This window comes from Euprymna scolopes, chromosome 26 (genome assembly GCF_053919585.1).
Source record: "Euprymna scolopes isolate OS-2025 chromosome 26, ASM5391958v1, whole genome shotgun sequence".
NCBI lineage: Eukaryota > Metazoa > Mollusca > Cephalopoda > Sepiida > Sepiolidae > Euprymna > Euprymna scolopes.
Window position 1 is genome coordinate 50,288,206 of NC_136507.1, and position 20,944 is coordinate 50,309,149.

The window sequence follows — 20,944 nt, forward strand, 5'->3', positions numbered from 1 at the left end:
AGTTGAAGAGAAGCTTCTTCAGCCAGGTCCAGTCCATAACATTTCAGGAAAAGACCAAACTGCAGTTATGGACCAGAGGGATAGAAAATGCTCCTTCCCCTTCTACAGGCATGGAATACCCACTTCTGAAGTTCTGCTTCCTAACTCAAAAGCAACTTGGATACAGTAAAAGAACTCAACCGTCTAAGAATGGGAATTTGATTCCTGAATAACTGTTTCTGAAAAGTTAACTGCTATATATCTATCTCTACACATTAGCTGCATCTACCCAGTATTGCCTAGAATGTAGTGAAGCCATTTTAATTCAAATATGTTCATAAATTTTTAAACTTAAGGTAGATATATCCTATCATACTTAAATTTATAAATCAGTTACTGCCTTTATGAACTTTTATTTTAAAGTGATTATTAAAAAAACGTTTCATATTAAGAATTGTCGAGGCTGGACTTAGTATTTTTTTTTTTTTTTAGATAAATTGTAACTAAGTATGTCATTATAGTACTAATAACATGGTACAATGAAAACAAATAAAAATTGGCTGGTCAAAAGCAAAGTTTGATTTATCAGTTTCAATGCTACTTGAGTCTGACTTAGAAAATCTCACAATTTATATATAAAACATTAAATGGACATAGGTTATTAGTGGTAACATTGTATGATAATTTGTTTGAAATTTTTTTAAATGGAGATACGAAAATAGGTAAATATATAAATCTTTAAAATAAATTTGGAAGGATGAGATATAGGTAAAATATTTTCGCTTATTTTCTTTTCTTATAAGGGAATTGGTTTCCATAATGTTTTATTGTTAAAGTGTTTTTTATTCAATAAGTCTGAAGAAAGGCTGTTTGTTCTTGTGAAAATTTTCAAACAACATAATGTTGAATTTGTCCGAATAGTCTTGAAACAATTGCAACTAATGATGAAATACACTAATTGCTGCTATCAACCCATTCTTTGATGTCTTGGTTTTTGTTAAAACAATATATATATATATATATATATATATATATAGGATGCACGTTTTGGTGTAGCCCAGGAAAAAAAAAGAAAAAGAAAGAAACTTCTGCTCATGAAGCAATATTATACTACATAATGATAAACAATTTAAAACCGATGTGGAGTTGTGCAAAATTGTTAACACATATGTTAGTGTTAACATTACACTTTTGCTGGATACACGGTCAGTATTACCATAACGTCGGATACACGGTCAGTATTACCATAACGTCGGATACACGGTCAGTATTACCATAACGTCGGATACACGGTCAGTATTACCATAACGTCGTATACACGGTCAGTATTACCATAACATCGTATACACGGTCAGTATTACCATAACATCGTATACACGGTCAGTATTACCATAACATCGTATACACGGTCAGTATTACCATAACATCGTATACACGGTCAGTATTACCATAACATCGTATACACGGTCAGTATTACCATAACATTGTATACACGGTCAGTATTACCATAACATTGTATACACGGTCAGTATTACCATAACATTGTATACACGGTCAGTATTACCATAACATTGTATACACGGTCAGTATTACCATAACATCGTATACACGGTCAGTATTACCATAACATCGTATACACGGTCAGTATTACCATAACATCGTATACACGGTCAGTATTACCATAACATTGTATACACGGTCAGTATTACCATAACATCGTATACACGGTCAGTATTACCATAACATCGTATACACGGTCAGTATTACCATAACATTGTATACACGGTCAGTATTACCATAACATTGTATACACGGTGAGTATTACCATAACATCGTATACACGGTCAGTATTACCATAACATTGTATACACGGTCAGTATTACCATAACATTGTATACACGGTCAGTATTACCATAACATTGTATACACGGTGAGTATTACCATAACATCTGCCTCCTTAAATGTTGAAGTGTCATGAAGTTATGCATTTATTAAATTTCAACTATTAGCAAAACCTTAAAAATACTGATGTGTTTCACATAAATTCATTTTGGTGTTTGCAATTTCACAATTGTTTTTTTTTAAAAAGGATTTTCAAAAATGTTAATTTTTTAAATTCTACTGTAATTACTATTAGTAAGTTCATTTTCTGCTGCTGATAGCAAGAAAGGCAACCAATCAAAATTCCTACTGATAAAGATGACATTCTCCAGTAAAATTACAGAGAAATTAATTCAATTAAGTTTTTTTTTTTATTCTTAAGACGGACCAATGTTAAAGAAAAGGAAATGGCTAATCAGAATTAAATATTGATGCTGTAGGAGAGAAGCAATCGATGACAATTTCCAAAAAATAGACAAGCTTGACTTCATTTTATTTAAAAAAAAAAAAAAAATTTAAAGAAAAATAAGGAAAAAAACAAAACAATGTATTTTAACTGATTGCATAGTTGCAAATAAGTTGATGATAGTGTTTCAAATCTCAGTGTGAAGAAACTTGTAATGTCTAACCACACTAAGGAGCAACGATACAGTGAAACAGCTGTCTGTGGATGACTAATATATGAGAGTTACTGCTGTACATACCTCATAGACTATAACTATAGACACTTTACCAAACCCAAACTATTTTTGGCAGCATATCTCCTGATGCAATCAAGGCTTGGAAATGCCAGATACAGTTGAAAAAATATTTTCTGGCAATAAAAAACGAAACACCTGTCAGAACCTTAATGATACTCCAAAGAAAAAGAATGCATAATCCATCAATGGCACTTGTTTACAGTTGGGTTGCCAACAAAGACAACCATTTTAATAGAGATTGTTTTCTCTGAACAAATAATTTTCTATTTTGGATTTATTGTGATATTATGACCAGAGTATAATTTAGTGTTTACGTAGGCCTCTTTAGATGCAGCCTCTCATTTGTTCATATCCACCATGCTTAAGTTTGAAATACATCTATGCTAGTATACGGCACGCTTAAGTTTGAAATACATCTATGCTGATATATCGCATGCTTAAGTTTGAAATAGCATCTATGCTGGTATACGGCATGCTTAAGTTTGAAATAGCATCTATGCTGGTATACGGCATGCTTAAGTTTGAAATAGCATCTATGCTGGTATATGGCATGCTTAAGTTTGAAATAGCATCTATGCTGGTATATGGCATGCTTAAGTTTGAAATAGCATCTATAGTTGATTGTAAAAAAAAAAAAAATACAGACAATTAGCATCTATAGTATCTAAGATACATCATACTTAAGTTTGAAATGGCATCTACGTTGGTACATGGCATGCTTAACTTTGAAATAGCATCTATCTCCTCTTTGAAATGGCATCTACGTTGGTACATGGCATGCTTAACTTTGAAATAGCATCTATCTCCTCTTTGAAATGGCATCTACGTTGGTACATGGCATGCTTAACTTTGAAATAGCATCTATCTCCTCTTTGAAATGGCATCTACGTTGGTACATGGCATGCTTAACTTTGAAATAGCATCTATCTCCTCTTTGAAATGGCATCTACGTTGGTACATGGCATGCTTAACTTTGAAATAGCATCTATCTCCTCTTTGAAATGGCATCTACGTTGGTACATGGCATGCTTAACTTTGAAATAGCATCTATCTCCTCTTTGAAATGGCATCTACGTTGGTACATGGCATGCTTAACTTTGAAATAGCATCTATACAGGTATGCATCATGCTAAGTTTGAAATAGCATCTATGCTGGTATACATCATGTGTACATTTTAAATAGCATTTTGCTAATTAAACAATCAAATAGAGTGTTCACAGTGTTTATTATTTGCTTTGTGAATTCTTATTTTGACATGGACAAAGGATGAAATTATATATGCTGATTTAACTATTTAAAACATTGTTCAAGTCATGTTTTATTAAAAATCTATAGCTGATTTTATTCAGACAACTTTTTGTTTTTCACAGACAAAGTTAGAAAAAAAAAACAGTAATATATAACAAGTTTTCTTTGGCTGTGTGTGACACATTACTACAGTTCAAATATTTTCTTTTGTGATAGAACCATGAAGACACAATCACCAAATAGAATATATATATATATATATATATATATACACATTGTTTTTTTTTTGTTTTATGCCAACCTCTTTTACACTAAGATCAATATTGTTATCACAAATAAAATATACTTGTTTAGAATTCACTATTTAAGACTAAAAAGCTAATCATGTGCATTTTAATATTTTTTGTTTATTTCTACAGATATATGATCCTTTTTTTTTTTTAACAGATCAAGAGTTCATTCTCTATCCTTTTAATACAATATGGAAAGTATTGAATAGAAGATATGCTGTAAGAAGGCTAAAGTAAAAAAATTGTGAATGCATGAAAAATCTTATCGATTAATGCATTAAATTTATTTACATTGAATAAACAAACGCTTTCTCCTTAATTCATACTTGCAATTTTAACTGAAGAAATGTCTTTTATAACACAAATAAAATGAATGATTAAGAAAAATGTTATTTACTTACTTTTCTGGTTGAAATTGAAGCCGATGTACAGGTCGATGATGTGGCATGTATGAACAAATTAATTGCTTTTCTAAATTCCGCACGTCTTTTATAATTATTCTACCTTCTTCATCACCGACAGCTACAATATATCCGTCTCCAGGTTGCCAAGTACATACAGTTGGAGATAAATGAAGAGGAGATTTGTCTGAAAAAAAAAAAAGGAGGATGGGGAGGGGGGGGAGTGAATAACTAAAAAAACATAAATAAAAGCACATTCAGCCCAAATGGAAGACAATTTCCAAACTTGAAATATTTAGCAGAAGATATAAGCAGAAGAAACTTATTGAAAAATATTTATACAAAAAGTTTAAATGAGTGTCTAAGACAATATCATTACTAATTATGGATATATATATATATATATATATATATATTGCCCGGCATTGCCAGGTTATAAAATATGCTCAATATTATACTTTAATTCATGCAGATTTGATATTTTATTATTATAGAGTCAATTCTCTATTGATTATTATATTGTACCCAATATATAATAGTGATTTCAAAAGTTAAATAAAAATATGATTTAGGTGCCATCAGCTAAAATTGAAACCAAAACATAGCTCTGTAGCATTATTTGTTACCATCTGAGCCAAGTCCATATGCATGTAAAAACTTAAAAAATAACAAAGGTATAAATGTATGTTTACATATGCATATTATGCCTTCCAAGTTCTAATTTTTTTTTTCTTTTTTTTTTTTTTTTCAATTTTGACTCCTTAGCATTTTTTATTTATTTTTTACCTGTTAAAGATGAAATTGAATTTGTTCCACAGATCCAAATCCCCAATAAACAAAATTTCAAGTTTGTAGACCAAAATTTGACAGTAGTTTGGGAGAGACTCTTCTGCACACAGACAGAAAAGGTCACTATTATATATATATATAGATATATATTGGAACCCTTTGCCAGTAGGTAAAGATTATGTCAACTAGTGAAATATTCTTGAAATTCATACGTGGTATAACAGATTATGTCAACTTAATGAAATATTCTTGAAATTCATACATGTTTTAACAACCTAGCGGTAAATAAAAATAGGCGCATTTAGATGCATTACCTCCAGCAAGTGAGGTCAGCTCTCTAAACAAGATTCTATTATAAATAAGAGCCTTGTTCAAATTCTAAGAGACAAAAATATTGCATATAAAAAGGTAACTACAGGGGGAAGCTACAGTAAATCAAGCGGCTGCACAATTCATAATTCCACATGTCCTGAAGCAGCAGTCCAGTGCAAGTAGAAATCCAAGATAACTAGAAACAATACTGAGATAAGTAGATAAAGATTGATGTCATTTTGGAGTTTTGATTCTCCCAGACTAGTTGCACAACTATGACTGAAGAGTCTAGTCTACCTTAATATTTTGATCCATAATTGGATGGAGGATATATTGTTCCATATCTTTCGCAAGAGTATTAGTGAAAAGGTGCAGTAGACCTGACAAAACTTGAACCCAATAACACCGAACACACAGTCCATAATTACTACACAATGTTACTTACTCACTACGATTGCTCATTACATAAATAACTACTGGGACCCATGTCCCAACATTGCACAGGAAATGTAAGTAACCCAAGAAATTTCTGCTCATTCTCTGGAACACCATATTAGACTAATTTTAAAATTTCTGTTAACAACTGAAAACGCTAGCCATCAAGCTACAAAGACTGGCCAATTTTAAGGAGCCAAAAGGAAAAGTATCTATTAATGTTGATGATGAATCCAGTTATTTTTCTTTTTAAACTGTCTTTTTAAAATATTTTTTTGTTAAATTTTTTCAGTGCTAAAATATAAAAAATATCAAAAGATGATTTTATTTCATATTGTTAATGATAATAACAGTTGTACTCTTACAAAATTAGGTTTAGGTTATTGAGCTGGAACTGGTTGTGCGTTTTTATTAAAGACATTCATTGTTTAATTAGAGATAATAAAAATATTGTTTCTCTTTTGGATTAATAATGAGAAAAGTAATGAAGGAAAGAATAAAAAGTTAACAACCGATATGACATTATTTCCAAAGTATTTACTAATTATCATGCAAATTTACATAAAATGTTTGTATCATACAAATTGTGTTCACGTTTAGTGATTTAAGCATCATAAGAACTGATAGAAAGAAGAATCCAATAGAAGAAGAAATAACTAAAGTATGTGGGAATCGCATTTCACACACAGCGAACACAAAACTGATGACAATAAGGTAAACATAATTATCACTCCTTAATTCTGGCAATATCATTTTTTGCCACAAGAGGGCATTAGTACCTTACATCTGTTTCCATTTTATCTTCTCTCTTTATTCCTGGACATAGAGCAATGCAGACGCATGAAAACAACGCTCATGTATTTGCTGCAAAGACTTTCATGCTGCACTCATGCAAGTACTTTTATACTTTGTATGGTACTGAACTGTTTCTTACTAATGTAACATTACTGTAAATAAATGTATATGGGTTGTATCGTATTTCGGCAGTCCTGTGTACATTCTTCGTTAGAGGACCAAACAACACTCTTCATCCTCTACAAGTATTACTGAACCAATATAAAAAAAAATAATACAACTATGATTTTCAAAATTTTTCCCCTTAGAAAATGATCCTCTCTGCTGACAAATGGAATGGAGTGGAAAGTTCGCTTTTCTTTTTCTGTAGTTATGAAATAAGGATAAATTTTTATCAGAATGAATTAAAATCCAAAAAATTAGTTTGGTTGTTTCGTTTTATGACGTATCAACATTTTTCAGCATTCTCTTCTTTTCTTAAGATTTCGCCACTTGCTCTGAATCCTTCACTTAATGATGTTGAATATTTAACAAGGGGCATCAAATACCGTTTTTTTTAATCTATCATACGATTCAACCAAAGATTAAAACCTGGTCTCCTAGTTCATTAGCAAACCAACCATTATACCAAATAAGCTGATTTATACAGAAGATAAAAATTGAACAATTCAATAAATCTTATACAGCTGTCCAATCATTTTTTTATTTTTTTGCTAAGGTTTAAATTTAATTTTGAGCACTGAAGAATGAAAACAAAATAAAAAGCAATTTACATACCAACTATACTAGCAGGGCGAGATTTTCTTGTATCCCATAATAATACTCTTCCATCCTGGAAATAAAATTTGAAAATATTCAAAATTTTGTTTCACTACCTTTGACTATCTAAAAATGCAAAAAAAAGAAAACCCCCAAAAAACAATTGATACACAATTCATATTCTACTACATACATTACAATAAAAAAAAACAAACAAAAAAACACAATATTCTAATTTTTTAAACTTTTGCTTTATTTCATATAAACAAAGTTTCAGTTAGTCAAATTTTTTTATGGGCATGTTGACTGAACCTTTAGTATGAAAGTTTAATTTATTGAAAAGTGGGTGGATATCTGCATAAATTAAAACCTCTTAAGAATTTTTTGAACTCAACTGAAGTCTTCAAAAAAAAAAATGGTTGTACTTGTAAGTGGTGTTAAAATTTTTCCATGTACAAATCAAGAACCACAGCTTTTTACTTAGATTTCAATCATGGTGGCCGGCGTTGCCCGGTGTTTAGAGGTGTGTATTGAGAAAAAAAAAAAGAAAAAAAGTGGTAGTAGGTAGGCAGGCTCGAACCCATACCGCAGAAGGACGAAAAGAATGTGAAAAAAAATTGTGACGTCTTTGCCGTTGCATCCATCGCCAAACCGGAAGTGGCGAAGGTTTAAATTAAAGCTAGTCAATTGAAAAGAGGGGATGACTTTTAAAAATATCATCAAAAAACCCTTCCCGTTGAAAAGGGTCCAATTGAGGGTGAAGGAATTAATGTTTTTGGCCAATTTTTCAATATTTGTCGTCTGGAGGGTTGAGCTTTAAAATGATACCGATCTTGTGAAAATCTGTTGCTTCTATCACAAGTTTTAGGCAGACATACAAATATACATACATCTAAATAGACAGGTGAGATTTATATTATAGACCAGCCTGTGTGCCCAGCATTGCCTAGGCGTTTGGAGGTGTGTGTTGAGCACAAAAAAAAAAAAAAAAAAAGTGGTAGTAGGCAGGCGGCCAGGCTTGAAGTGGTGAAGGTTTAAATTAAGGCTAGTCAATCAAAAAGAGAGGATGACTTTTGAAAATATCGGCGAAAAAAGCGACTCCTCCTTGTTGAAAAGTGCCCAGTTTCGGGTGAAGGAAATTATTTTTTTAGCCAATTTTTCGATATTTGTCATCCGAAAACGACACCAATCTCGTGAAAATCCATCACCTTTGTTAAAAGTTTTAAGCAGACATACATGCATTTAAACATGCAGGTGAGATTTATATTATAGATGACAGAAGCAAATTGTACATAAAAATGATGTAGAACATGAGAAACTGTCTCTTATTTTGTTACATTGAGCATTTCTTGATTTTTACAAGGAAAGATCAATTAGTTTCCTGTGCATTTAAATGAAATATATATATATATATATATATATATATATATATATATATATATATATATGGAAGTTTTAAAAGCCAAAAGCAATGCAGAAAGGAGTAAAGAAAAACAAACAAAAAAATAGACGGGTATGTTCAAGTAGAAAAATGTCTAACTGTATATTCATCTATCATTCCTCACGTCGTTATATAATTAATTTGTAACCAAGTTGTTGGTTATATTCAAGAATATACTTTTGTTTTCTGTTTGAAAAGGGGAGGTATTTTCTCCCGAAGTTAATCAAAGTTCCATACCACCAATGGACTTTATATACACTGGACATACTAACAATTTGGTTACAAATTAATTATATAACGAGGTGAGGAATGATAGATGAATAAATAGTTAGACATTTTTCTACATACCTGTCTATTTGTTTGTTTGTTTGTTTTTCTTTTCTTTACTCTTGTGATTCCGGTCCTTTCCGCATTGCTTTTGGCTTTCAAAACTTCCATATATTCCTTTACCAGCAATGCTTCAAGCAAACTACCATTTACTTATATATATTTATATTGTGCCTATTTGTTTGCAAATAATTTCATTATGTTTCACAAAAAAATCTGACTAAACAAATTTTTACCTCAGCCAATGATGGGTATTTATATTAGTTCATAAATAAGAGGATTGCTTTAATTTTTATATATATTTTTCAATAGCTAAATATGAATAAAAATATAAACAGAAACCAAAAATTAAATAATTGATACTCGTAGTCATTTTTTTTTTTTTTTTGGAAAACAAGTTGAAACTTAATTTACTTTTTTTCTTTCTATGCAGGGCTTATAACTACCTGCTATAGTATCCAAGTGCAGAGTTATCCTACTTGGCAAGATGTAGTCATAGATATTGTTAAATCATCTATCTAGAAAGACACTAATGTAAAACACAGATTTTACATTGTATCTTTTCAGTCATCCTGAAATCAGGCTTTGTAGAAAGAGTGGGCAATGTGTATCATACAAGTGCATAATACTGACATTAGTTGTACACTCTCACTGATGTAGAGCGAAAAAATGCGCTGTGGATGTTCTTTCCAAAGCACTGCAACTCTTGCTTCTCTTACTCAGTCTTTTATCCTTTACTTTTAAAGAGAAATATATCTAACAAAGCAGAAAGAAAAATTCTTAGGCCAGTTGTTGGTTAGTATTAGCTATATGTGGTAATGACCGATTTTCCTTTATTTTTGTTGGCATGTTGCTAATTAGAGGTGCTGAAGGTAAATGTTAGGCTGTCATTATCTGCGTGATAGTCCAAAAATACCAGAGTTACTGTATTGCCATTTAGTGAATGGAATCTGGACCGTTTTTAGAGCAATAGCTCTTGACATGTCAAAAGTGTTTGATAGTTTGATACAAAGATTTGCTTCACAAACTTATTAGGCATGGAATATCGGGAAATGTCTTCTGAACTATCAACTCCTTCCTTTTTTTTCAAGTAGTAGTTGATGTATCAATGCCAACACGCCTTGAGGAACCTGATCTTCAATAATCTCCCAAATCACATTCTAAGATCATTCGTCGACATGTATGCAGATGACAAAAAAAATCTATGGCAACTCCTGGAAGAGCATTAGTGCTTAGATCCTCACTTTGCCCCAATCGAAATGAATGTTTTTCTCTATATGGAAGTCCGCTGCTAAAATTCACTGAAATGGAAGACTTCCATCAAATCTGTTGCTAAGATGGCTGCAAATATGGTTGACTCATTCTACTCCAATAAGTAATTAACTCCTGACGCAATCTTCTGCCTAAATCAAAGATGTCCTAAGATGAAGTACTGTTACCACATTTGATGAGGTGATAATCATGGCATTCTTTTTCTGTCTTGACAGAATACAAAACTGAGTTTGAAATCTAGTGGGGGGGGGGCTCTTTTCTTCCTTACAACCTATTTCTTGTAAAAGAGACATAGCAAGTCCATCATTATTTTCATGGTAGATGCTTGAATGAGCTTCAATCTATGATTCCCCTATAAAACATACACTTGTCCATACAACTACTGTAAATAATTTTTTTCTTCTTCTGTATACCTAAAATGAAACGGAACCTACATGAGCAGAGTCCCCCCCCCCCAAGAACCACCTGTCTGTAGAACACAATTCCATATGGCCGTTTCCCATGTGACTACAACATAGCTGTCTTCAAGTCCAATGTTAAAAGTTTTCCCAGTTTCAACTATTGTCGTCTCATTGTCCACCTCATTAATCCTTATCTTCGAATAGTGTTTGAGACCTTGATAAGCAGCGACTCATTGGTACACTAAGAAAAAAATGTCAAAACATGTTAATTTTATGATGTCACTTTTCTGCAATTATTTATAAATCATGAAAGTGATCTGACGTGAAAAGAATGGTCGAACATTTGACATTTTCAAATGAAACCTGAATAAAATAGATAATTGTTTTTGAAAAACTAGAGAAAGTTAACCTTAAATCTTATAAAAAGGTCAGTTGTAATTCAACAAGTGGCACTTATAATAAAAATAAACAATTATAATTTGATGTAAATTTGCAGGCAACACTTTTTATAACTCACATCATAAACTTTTTTTTATTTAACTACTTACCAGATTTTTATTACTTTTTTTTCACCTCTAAAGTGAGGCACAAGGTATCATGAAAAAAACTTACACTGTTAATATATTTTTGTTATTTTCCTAACTAGTTTTATTATTCTAGGACACATGCACATGTTGCCCTGAGAATTTTATAGTTCTGACAGTGAAAGATAAGAGAGCTTTTTTTTTGGCAGTTTCCAGTCCAGTCATTTCGATTTGGTAAAAAAAAAAAAAAATTCCAGGAATAATTCATCTCCGAAAACGGTTGATAATTATAACTAGAATACTGCCCCTCAAAAACGATTACTAATCTAGGAATGCTATAGATAATTTTTACATAGTAGTGTAAGTAAAAGTTTCCTTTTATATTGTTGGTTGATTGTTTTTGTTTTACGGCATATCAACATTTTTCAGGTTATTTAATGCCGAATCCAGTGATTTTGAAGAAAATTTTTTTAATAGAATATATTCGTTTTTTTCTTCTATTTAACCCATAGTTGGGACCTTAACAGGTACTACCACTCTGGGTCAGAGTGGACCTGGGAGCAATGGCAATTAAAGGGTGGCTCCACACTCCCCAAAACCTGCAAGCTGGGGTCTCACCATTGGATATAGTTTAAGGTCATATCCAGGACCTCCTTTTATGTACAAGTGCTTTTGATCAAATTTATGATTTCTCTTTTTAAATGCTTCCATTTCTATAAGGAGCTTTGTTCGTCAATCTGTCATGCTTCAGTTTTAAATAGAAACACTGTTGATCCTTCAGTTCACTTAATTTATTCACACTGAATATGGAGTTTGAACGGACTGTTTTTATTGTTAAAACATTAACTTGGTATTTTAGTGATTTTTAAGTACTTCTGCAGTTTACAGACCACACTGAAATAATAACATGAAAGGGGTGGGTTGGGGGGGGATTTGTTAACTACTCTGTATTTTCACTTAACAAAATATACCATAAAATTAAATGTAACTTGAAAATCCTATATATATAAAAAAAAAAAAAAAAGCACAATTCATAAAGTGCAAAAGTACCAATTTTTCTTCTCTACTTACTATTTTACCTCGAGAAGATGGTAGAGAAGGAGTCATACATTTCTCAAAAATATTAGTGAAAGCGATTCTATAACCCCAATACAGCTTGATCAAAATATATCAAGCTTAGTTTGCATCAATAACCATAATGCCACTCAAGAGTAAAGATCAGTTTTATATTTGACATTGACTTTCGTTAAATCATTACATTATGTAAATTCTAATTTATTATTTTTTTTTTAGAAATATTTATTTTATTTATTTTTTTACTTTTATTCACCCCAAACAAGGCAAATTGTCATTGAAGAGTAAGGAACTACCGTGATAGAGGACAATCCGGATGGGGAGTTGGGCAGCAAGATGTGTTCACATTACATTAAATTTCTGTATTTTGGTACTGTCATGAGAACTCCACAAGCAAACAGTCCAAGGAGAGAAAATATCAGAGTAATAAATCATCAGCATCTAGGAACTTCTACAATGAAGGAGGGGGGGGGGATTTAGTAGTTAATCCAGTGAGTTTGGAATATTTTCATACTAGCAAAGCCCATAGATTGGCGTTGCCTGGTGAAAGCCCCCCCCCCCTCGCCACCATAAAAATTAAAGTAAGGCTGTTGTTGTTGCCCAACCCTCAACCTTCTTATGTTAAGAACAGCTTTTAGAATGGACATTGCCAATCTCCCTATGTTAAGAATGGCTTTCGGAATAGACGCCCCATTTTGCAAGCAGTGGTGGGGTGGGGTTGTTTAAAAATTTGCCTGAATGTAACCTTGATAATCGCTGTCAAGATTCCCACGCGCAAATACTTTGAATAAAAAAATTTTTTTGGGTTGTTCTAATGTTGGGCGTCCAATGATTAAAATTGCACAATACAGGGCATTATATCTCGGAAAGTACTTGTATCTGCCAAATAAAAATGAGATTTTCTAAATCAGCATAGTAGGAAACTTGTAAAAGTTTTCATTTTAAAGAAAAGAGTGTTGTTGGTGCGAAGGTAAAAATTTATCTTAAAAAAAAAAAAAAAAAAAAAAAAAAAACCTGATGTAAATGCAAGCATATAACAAATAAGTGGTCTCTTATGCAAAGTAAGTTTTTAACCTACATGCATAAAATATTTGGTTCAGGTATGTTTATATTTTGGTGGGGGTGGAGGAGTAACTGCGAGGGGAGGGCATTATGTCGTAAAGTACTTGTATTCATCAAATATAATTAAGATTTTCTGAATCAGCATAGAGAGAAACCATATAAAATTCGTCCTTTTTAATGTAAGTTTGAAGTTGTAGTTAAGTTAAAAATGATCTTTTCTTCAAAGAAAAAAGAAAAAACTTGTGTAAAGCAAACATACAAAGGAGTAGCGTTTGTAGAATAATTAAGTATATAGCATATATGCAGCAAATACGGGGTACAGGGTATGGTATTTTGTTTTTTTGGAGGGAGGGAGGTAGATGTAAACCTGTTTGGTGATAGAAAAAAAAACTTATAATATTTAGAAATGTAATGGCCTGTACTAAAGCAAAGTTGAAGGAAAACATTGCTGCTCATAAGTTGTAAATGGTAAACACACAAAGAAGGGTTCACGTTTCTAGAATAAGTAAGTATATGGGAGCGGGATTTGTAGAACTGTTTAGTGTTATAAAGAACAAACTAAAAATCTGTAAAAATAAAAATGGAACGTAATAAATCACAGTGGAAGGAAAACATCGCAGCTCGGATAAATGTAAATGTAATGTATTTTTGTTATCAGGTTAATTTTTGTGGGTGTGTGGTTGTTTCGAATAGTTAATGTGTGCATATGTAAGTACTAAAATTTCTGATAATAGGAGTTTAATATGGTTGTATTTGGATTAATTTATTTTTTAATGGTTGTGTCATGTAGAGAGGAGCCATATTAGTAAATCTCGAGCATGTTCATAGTGTGTGTACTTCTTCCCAGTGATGACTAAGTGTGGTGGGAGGACTTAAGAATTAGAGGGAAAAATATGAACTACTTTCTCTACAGATATTGGCGATTGTGGTGGTGTTTCTCCTAGGACGTAATGTAGGATTTTATTATAACAAATAAATATGTATAAAACGGTGTTTTAAAGTTACATCATGGTGGATAATAGTTTAGATATAATAAGTTTGTATGCATCATCTGTTATTGTAAACCTACAGTATTTTAGTCCAGAGGGGAATTTCTGCAATCATTTTATTATATAGTAGAAGTAGATAGAGAGTACAAGTGCAGCAGGTTCATTGGAGCACATTCCTTGGAATCAGAGGCCCACAGTATTAATGCTGGCATCCCCCAGGGGTCCATCCTGGGCCCAACTCTCTTCCTGATCTACATCAATGATCTCCCAAAACACATACTTAAATCATTTGTTGACATCTATGCTGATGACATGACCATCTATGGCAGCACATCAAAGGCCGTAAATGACAAAGTTCTCTCTAATTCTCTCTTCTCTGATCTTGAGTGCATGGTACAATGGGGGAAGAGGTGGCTGGTCACTTTTAATGCATCCAAAACCAAGCTTCTATCTTTACATCATCAATGCTCTGATCCTCATCTGGCATCAATTGAAATGGATGGCTCTCGTCTTGGGGAGGCTCCATGTTTTGACAAGCTTCTGGGTTTGACCTTTTACTCCTGATCTGAAATGGAACATGTACATCAAGTCTGTTGCCAGTGACGCTGGGAAAATGGTGGGATCCTTCTACAGCTCCAGAAGATATCTCACTACTGATGCAATTCTCTATCTGTATAAAAGCCAAGTACGTCCAAGGATGGAGTAGTGCTGCCACATCTGGGCAGAAGCTGCTAAAAACAGCCTATCCTGCCTTGACAGAGTACAAAATAGACTTTGTGATTTAGTGGGGGATGTCCTTTTCTCTTCCCTGCAACCTCTCTCCCACAGAATAGACGTTGTGAGCCTGTCTTTGTTTTATCGTTATTTCCATGGCAGGTGTTCATCTGAACTCCAATCCCTCGTCCCCCCTCGCCAATCTTTCACAAGAAACACCCGTCTAGCTGAAACTACTGTCAATAATTTTCCCCACTCTTTATCTGTGCCTGAATCCAAACGTAAATTCCATGAGCAAAGCTTCTTTCTTAGAACTGCATGCCAGTGGAACTCTCTGCCGCTTGCCTGTTTCCCACCTGACTACAACTTGGACGTCTTCAAGTCCAACATAAACAAACTCCTGACAAACCGCCCCCTTAAGTAAGACACTCTATCAAAACCCCCAATACTAAAGATTACTACAATACTACCTCATTGATTACTGTACACGCAATAACCCTTATCCCTGAGTGGCCTTCGGGCCTTGATAAGTGGTGACCCCCCCCCATGTAAAAAAAAAAAAAGAAAAAAGTACATTGATGTAACCAGGGGAATGAATCTCAGCAAAATGTAAATCATATTGACAATTATAATTACACTTAAGTGAACCACATAATAATTACCACTAATGTTGTAATAATATTTAACAACAATAAAAACAAATGCCAACCCATATTTCAAGAAATAATTTAACAACCATGCAAACCTGTCCAACTATGAAGCTATTGTTTCCAGCTTCTGGCATAAACACACCTAGACAAAGTGATTGCACATTTGTAACTTCTTCCTGAAGATAAGGTATACCTAAAAAAATTAAGAACTTAAATCACAATACGATCCTGGTTCAACACATTATGTTGGTTAGTAAATGTCTTATAACTGAAAATTATTGAAATCTTTCAATTTTGCCATTATTTTTTTTAACTTGTCTTGTTATAGCCTTCAAACAGAACTCCTTTCACAAATTATATTAAATGTTTGTTCACCTAATAGACACTAATTCTTGGGATTGCAAATTTATGGTTTCTCAAACAAGAAATTCCAATTTATTAACCTGCAGATACTACACTACCTTCATCAAGATCAATGCAAGCGTGTTGATTTTATATGAAATTTAATAAGAATTTTACTGACGTCATTGCATGACAATAGTCATCAAGATTCACTGAAGTGTATACATTTTAAACTGTGAACAAATTGTTTGGCGCCTTTTTTCTAATTGTCATTACTTAATGTGTAAAGAAGCATTTGATAAGAAAGGAAAATTCCTGAATGTCTCTTTACGAGATTTTTGTGGCAGACAAATTGAATGCAATTGGCATTTATGCTGATAGATTAAAAAGCAAAGTAAATAATGAAACATGAATGGCAATGATAAAAAATGAAGATTTTTAAATTAGTGGGGATAGTCTGTTGAAGAGAAAGAGGAACACATTAGTACAAAATAGACACACTTTGCTTCATACTATCCAACTATGTAAAAAACAAAACAAAAAGTTTTGCAGGTTATTTTATTAAAAAAAAAAAAAAAATCAAAAACTTTTTGCAGTTTAACATTTTCATAACCTGTATCAATAACTATTTTAAACTGGCATTACTCAAAAATACTTAATTTATTAGAATCTTCCTTTCGAAAACGGTCGAAAAAAGAGCCTCTAATCTAATAGCTCTTGCATTATCTAACAAGCTCCATCTCATGTATAATCAAAATTTTGCATCCCTGTGCTTCTTTGAAAATTACTTTAATGAAATATTCTCTCAGATGAACTAGCTGCACTGGTACATCTTCAAAGTAAATATGCCTGACCGACCCATCAGTCAGCAAAACGTCACCCCTCCCTTCATTGTAAACGTCCTCATATGCCAAAAGGCTTTTGACTAATAGCTTTTTTCCTCAAGCTGCTAGCCTTTGGAATTCTCCCCCAGTTTCCCCTGATCGTACCAAAATCTGATTGAGAGTCCCTTAACCCCTGGAGTCATGGAAGCGCTGCATTATTTCATGCAGTGTCTTATCAGTACCCTCCTCTATCCAGGCTTTAGAGCACACACAGCACCTGGTCTTACCAAATGATCATTTTTTTCTTTTGGTCAAGCTGAATGTTGCTTACATTTGATGATTTAAGGGTATCAACATGATTATGCCACATATTGTATCAATATGCATAAGTTTAAATGTAATGTGAAAAACATCTTGCTGCATAACTACCTCACTTAGAATACCCCTAATTCACAGTAGTCCCTTAGGTCTCAGTGGCAATGTACCTTGTTTGGGATGAATAACAATTCAAAAAATATAAAAAAGAAAAGATCTTTATAGTATATAAGAAATCACCATAGCTACATGTCATAAAATGTTCACATTGTTATGTGGTGTGTCTGGGTTAACACACTTTCCTGTCACTATGAAAGTGTTCACATATATGAATATCTCTCTCTCTCTCTCACTCTCACTCACACACACACACACACACACACACACACACACACACACTTTCATAAACTGCTAGACATAGTAGAAACGTTTTAATCTTTCAAATTGGAGTTGCCAGCCTGTGACGGAGTTCAAAAGTAGCAGTTCCATTATTTTTCATCCATAAAAATTGTCTTCTATACACAAATATGCATTAGAGTAAAAAACAAATTCATTCAAATATCATTTTTCTTTTCAGCGAGTTACATATATATTATTCCCAATGCTATCGAGCAGTCATTTCATAAATATGGTATCCTTATAAAAGAAAATATAATATACCTATAACTTCCTAAAAAAGAAAAAAAAAAGTGAAAAGTGTTATAAAAAGATAGCATAAGTGTAATTCATAATTATAAAAAAGAGAGAAAATAAAAAGAATTGCAATGAAAAAACGATAAAGTCTTAGAGAAAAAATACTGTTAATTCATCTGATAACTGGTCATTCATAAAACTTTTATATTCATTTTTATCAAGAAATAAATTCTTTGAAAATGTCTGAGGACTGAAATAATGAGATTTAGATGCATTTGTTTTCCACAAATTTAGATTCATTTCTAATCAAGGAATACACACATACACAAACATATTTAACATTGAAATTTATTTCTCATTTATCATCAGTTAGGAGATTATGATTACATTGATTGAGCATAAGAAATATTTATTGTGAAGTATTGAAAAAGGTTATTTGTACAATTTAAGCTTTCTTTGAATAAACATCCAGCTGGTTAGTGAAGCAGTTTAAAATGATATCCGTATTAAATAGACCCTGTTTTAAGACAGGTTAGAATCATATAAAGTTATTTTTTCACTTGGTGATTTTCTTTGTTTATTCCCAACCCCATGAACTAAATTACTTGCTTATGATACTACAAACATCAACATAAAAAGTTAAATAATATATGTAAAATGATATAAATATCAGAAAAATGCAACACAAAATAAAATCTACATTGTTTAATTGTTCGAATTCTTTTGAGATGAGTAATTTGTAATTTTATTTATTTGCAAACGATTATCCTCATCTTTTATAGCTGTTGTTTCAATCCTACCAAAAGCCGGACAGAGGATTAGTTGGCCAAAACGTTGTGAGACGACAACAACTATGGAAGGCAGTAATTACTGAACATACAATTGAAGATTCATCATTGCTATCCCGTCGTGGTTAACAACCTGACGAAGGCCAGAGGAATAGTTGTCCAAAACATTGTGGAAAGATGAGGATAATAGCCCGCAAATAAAATAACCCACATTTCAACAATGCTAATTGTCTCCTCAGTAACTGCAGACTGACTAAAAAGGTTAAGTGGAAGGCTAATGTACTAAATCAGATATAAAATAACAAAGAACGAAACAAGAAATTAAATAAAAATATAAGGTTATTAGTAAAAGTGACTTGATTCATGTTACATTTTTATTTCACATTTTATTGTAAAAACCTTCTTACACTTTTTAGTCAGCCTGAAACCCCTGAGGAGATAATTAACATTGTCGAAACAGATTAACCCGCGTTGGGTTTTTCTGAAGTTTATATAATTTAATTTATAATAGCTCTACATATGTATCGGGCACTTTTGAACTTGTTTCACACACACACACACACACACACACAAGCTCTTTTCACTTTACTCCAATATAAATTATCCCTTCCCAATTAATTAAAATGTTCTCAATTTCATTTCAAAAAAATCTGACGAATCAATTTTTCTTTCAATTACAATAAATTCTCTTTATTAGGAAATCAGGAAGTCATAAACATTGTTGCTAAACCTACGTAACATTTTATAATTAAATTTTAGTGTAAAAGATTCCACATTAAATTCTTTTGAATAACTCTAGCTCATTGAAGTGGCCATTATAAGAAGTGGGCGAGTTTTCATTCAAATGAAAATTGGTAAAGAGAGAAAAAAAAAAAAAAAAGGATAATCTTAAGATGTGTTCATTCAATGTGCACATTTCATCAAGAAAACTATTTCAAATTTAAGTATGAACAATGTACTGACATTCATATAGACACGCTTGGATGCATTTATAAGATTCCCCCACTCAAATTGTATTTAGAAATTAAAATGCTATTTCCAGATATTATAGGTGCAAAACTTTTATACAAACATTATTTGGCTACACATTTGTAGACATATTTTGGTCAAAGCTATGAATTAACTAGATCTTTTCAGACTAGACATTTTTAAGGAGTTTGAGAAGGTCTAGCTAATTCATTATTTTGACTGAAACATACCTGCAAATGTGTAGTCAAATAAGGTATGGCTGAATAAAGCTTTATACCTAATAAACAGAACTATTTATTATAGTTTGTGGACATAACCATACATGGATTACTAATTACACAATTACACACACACAAGGTACAGATATAAGAAATATGTATAGCATAAGAATTTAATTTGTTTTGTTCTTTTTTTTTTGGAGGGGGGGGTAAAAAATAAATAAAATAATGTAAGAAAGTTATTCAGTGTTGCTTAAAACATGCATTTTATGATTTATAAAGATAAGTTTATTACTGCAAATATACATTGATGACATGCACATACCCAGTTAAAATTTCATTACATAACATAATTATGAATTTGATGTGAAACAATTCTTTTTCTTGATTAAATTTTTTCTATCTTGCTTATTTTAATTTTTCTCTTTTGATGGTGAGGGGTAAGGTATGCAAGTTTTGGGGTAATGACACCCTAAATGTTAAAGTTTACAAAAAACTAATGTGCTAACTGTATTGCCTAAAATATATATAATTCATAATGGTAGATTCATTAGTTTAGGAATGAACTCTATAGATAAATACATTATTAACTTTAGAGAGAGAGAGATTATCGAAGAATACCGATTCTAGAATAAGTAAAATTCATTTCCTGAACAAAAGTTCAGAACTATTTTATATCCCCTTTTGAAGGTTAAAATAAAAATATGATACTAAACTAGAATCTGCATTTCAATCTTGATCAACATTTATGGCATGATTTCGATTCTAGAAAATGGCTAAACTTTACATCAACAACGCTCTGTTCCTCAT

At 32.1% G+C, this 20,944-nt stretch overlaps 1 protein-coding gene across 1 annotated transcript in view; it reads right to left on the reverse strand.

Annotated features, from left to right (window-relative positions):
- The window catches only part of LOC145248025 (methylosome protein WDR77-like), a 204,385-nt gene that overhangs the window by 14,900 nt on the left and 168,541 nt on the right, over positions 1 to 20,944 (reverse strand). The window contains exons 6-7 of the mRNA XM_080109735.1: positions 7,610 to 7,664; positions 4,502 to 4,688 (exon numbers count right to left, since the gene is read on the reverse strand). Coding sequence (XP_079965861.1) covers positions 4,502 to 4,688; positions 7,610 to 7,664 — 242 coding nt within the window. The remainder of the gene's footprint in view (positions 1 to 4,501; positions 4,689 to 7,609; positions 7,665 to 20,944) is intronic.